At 47.1% G+C, this 3,192-nt stretch overlaps 1 protein-coding gene across 1 annotated transcript in view; it reads left to right on the forward strand.

The window, feature by feature from the left end:
• The first annotated feature begins 401 nt into the window (after positions 1-401).
• The window catches only part of LOC119592933 (mucin-2-like), an 8,210-nt gene continuing 5,419 nt past the window's right edge, over positions 402-3,192 (forward strand). Inside the window, exons 1-3 of the mRNA XM_037941825.1 lie at positions 402-405; positions 525-1,936; positions 2,168-2,746. Coding sequence (XP_037797753.1) covers positions 402-405; positions 525-1,936; positions 2,168-2,746 — 1,995 coding nt within the window. The remainder of the gene's footprint in view (positions 406-524; positions 1,937-2,167; positions 2,747-3,192) is intronic.

Genomic DNA, 3,192 nt, shown 5'->3' on the forward strand with positions numbered 1-3,192 from the left:
AGAAATCGTGAGGGCAACGGCGGTAGAGGTGGCTACAGCGGCCGTGAAACGCCAGCGCTGCCCCAACGACCTGCGCGGCCTATTCTCCCCCCGCGAAGCCGTCGCCCCCCCGCCCAACGTAAGCCCTCAGCACATCTTCATCCCGATTCACGATCACAACGTTGTCAAATTCCCCGGCTTCCCCCAGCCTCCCGCCGCCCCAGCGCCCCCTCGACCGAAGACGACGGAGGAGGCAGATCCTGGTCTGGTCTACAACTTCGCTGACCCGAGCGAGTTCTCCGAGCCTCGGCCTGAAGACGTAATCAGTGAGAACGTAGAGGGAGGCTACATCACCCTCTCTCCCGCAGCGGTTCACAGGCCGACGCCTCCTATCAGTTTGGAGCCACCTCCGTACCCCTTCGATGTGCTGAAGCCCCCGGAAAGCCCACTGCCACCTGCCTTCCGTTTTCCTGACTCGCCAAGCACCGGCTTCCTTCCTCCTCCCAGCAGTAATCCGCTCTCCAAGATCCGTTTCCCTGCCCCAGATTTTGAGGTGCACAGCCAGCAGTTCAGTAATGCGGCACCCAACATATACTCGCCTTTCAGCCCACCACGTGCTAAAACACAAAAGAAAGAGTCTGCTGACGGTGGTCAGAGATTCACAAACTTTTCCCCGTCAACAAGGATTCCGCAGAATGAAGTCAACTCCGTATCACACGAACCAATCAAGAATTTTAAGGACAGCCCACAAGATTTCCCTTCAGAGGCAAACATCAACAACTTTCCGATTCCTACTGGAAGCCAGTTTTCCGAGCCACTCCTTCCCAACGATTCAGGCTCTCTCATCCCTTTTGGGTTTGGCGATGATTTCTTCATTACTGGCGACGTATCTGGAACTGCAGGCTTAGCTGGAACAGTCGGCATATCTGGTACCAGTGATATATCTGGTACCGGTGGCATAAGTAATATCAGGGACATAACTGGTAGTGGAGGCATATCTGGTACCAGGTTCGTATCTGGTACTGGAGGCATATCTGATACCAGAGATGTATTTGGTAATGGGGACCTATCTGGTACAGCAGGCAAATTTGCTGATGGTGCAAGTGATGTAACTGATAACCTGCGTAGTAGTGGCATATCTGGAGCAAAAGGTACATCTGATTTTGGGGGAACATCTGGAGCAGTAGATATAACTGAAATAAGAGATGAAAATGAATCAAGTGCAGAACAGTTTTCTTTTGTGAATCCGCAGCCAATAAAACCAGAGCCAACAGCATCTACAACATCACATCCAACAACACCTCAAGAGAAACAGAATCCAATCAGCTACCAGATTCAGTCATGGCGACTACCTTCACCACAGCCAGCGACAACCCAACTGCCACCAGTGGTAAAAACAGAAATTGTCCAACTGAAACCTTTTCAGCCGCAAACAACTATATCTCTAACTACCGAAGCAGATTATGCACCCTCGCAAACTCCTGTAGCAGTTCAGCAAAATCAAATTCCAGAACAACAGTTTTCAAATCCTGTGAATCCTTCACCGTGGCCAACAACACCCCATCAGGAACAGAATCCAACACCTGCTCCTCCTCACTGGCTAAATGATGGGACGTCTGTCTCTAGATTCGAGACAACCACGTCACACCAATCCCCTCAGACACCTTCCGAGACCCCTCAGATAACTGAGAATCCTTGGCCAAACTCGGGGCAGCACCAGAACTCGCAGCCCGTCCAAGGCAATTTACTGGAGGACTCGCATGTGGAGAAGAGAGAAAATAAGGTCCCCCCTTCAACCAGCACCTTCGACCCCCTGCCAGCATTCAGCGCAGAGGACCTGGGACCTTCGGGATCCACTTCGCTTGGCTTCTTCCCGTATGAGAATTCTGATGACTTCTTTAACGAGGTCTTCAAGAATTCAAATCCATTTGGAGCGAAGATCGTCACTGATGTTACGGTAAGGTGGTTGAAAGTTTTGCTGACAAGAATAGTTTTTGTTGTAAAGTATGCTATCAATCGTCGTTACAAATAACTGAATCACAGACATGATTTTAATATCATATCATATCAAATACTGTGGAATTATATTTACAGATGTTAAACAAGATTATGGTCCACCATTACATTTCGCCATTAAAACCTATATGTTAATAATTGTATGGTTTTTAACACTATAATAATTTTACAGCCATCTTCAAACAGAATCTCAACTCTGGGAACATTCCAAGAATCGCAAGTTCAAACATCACGTACAGGTCTATCTCCCCAGCTCTCTACGGTCAGTAAATCAGCCTCTACTCCATTATTCAAGAGACTCCCATCAACAAACTCCCCAGCAAGGACTCAGACTTATCAAATATCCATACGACCATCAATCAACAGTCCAGTCAACACCCCACACTCAGCAGCCACATCCTTTTCGCACCAGCAGTTCACGCGGCAGAATTTCGTGTCTCCGAGTACCTCCTCCTCTCAGTCAGGCACGAACGACCCTTTTACCGCCTTGCTCTCCAACCACCAGCTCTCCTCAACTCCCGAAGACAAATTCGTGCCAGTGAGGTCCCTTTCCAACGCCGCCCAGCCGTCCTTCAGCGGATCCTCGACCGGAGTACCCACGCCCTTCCCTTCATCCTTCCAGTCAGCAAGAGAAGGATCGGGGGGACCGAGCTCAAACTATCAGGGAGTGTCGAACCTCCTCGCCAACGACGTCCAGAGACACATCGTTCCTTCGAGTCGAGGGCCGTCGACGACCAACAGCGCCCACCAGGTGAGGATAACTTGTAAAAAGGAAGTTAAAAACGAAATATATGGAAAATAGAAGGACAAAAGGCAGTCAAATTGTTTATGGAAATAATGTAAATAGTTTAATGGAAGAAATGTAGAAAAAAATGCTTAAATAGAATTAAATTAGAATCTAGAAATACGATTTAAATTTACAATGTTACGGTAATGACAACAATAAATCCATTTATTAAAAATACCACATAATCGGTATTACCAATCATAACAAAAACAGCTTTGCAATAACAAAAATACTCTTGGTATTATCGCATGATAGTAATAAACACTCCCAACAATCATGTTGAAAAGAATGATCCATATATACAACAGAATAATGCAGTGACGCATTCTGTATAGAGACACAATAACCCTCTGTTAGGATTCGAAACCCCTAACTAATATCCATAATGGAAGGAACTAAACCATATGTCC

Source organism: Penaeus monodon, chromosome 31 (assembly GCF_015228065.2).
Source record: "Penaeus monodon isolate SGIC_2016 chromosome 31, NSTDA_Pmon_1, whole genome shotgun sequence".
NCBI classification, from domain to species: domain Eukaryota; kingdom Metazoa; phylum Arthropoda; class Malacostraca; order Decapoda; family Penaeidae; genus Penaeus; species Penaeus monodon.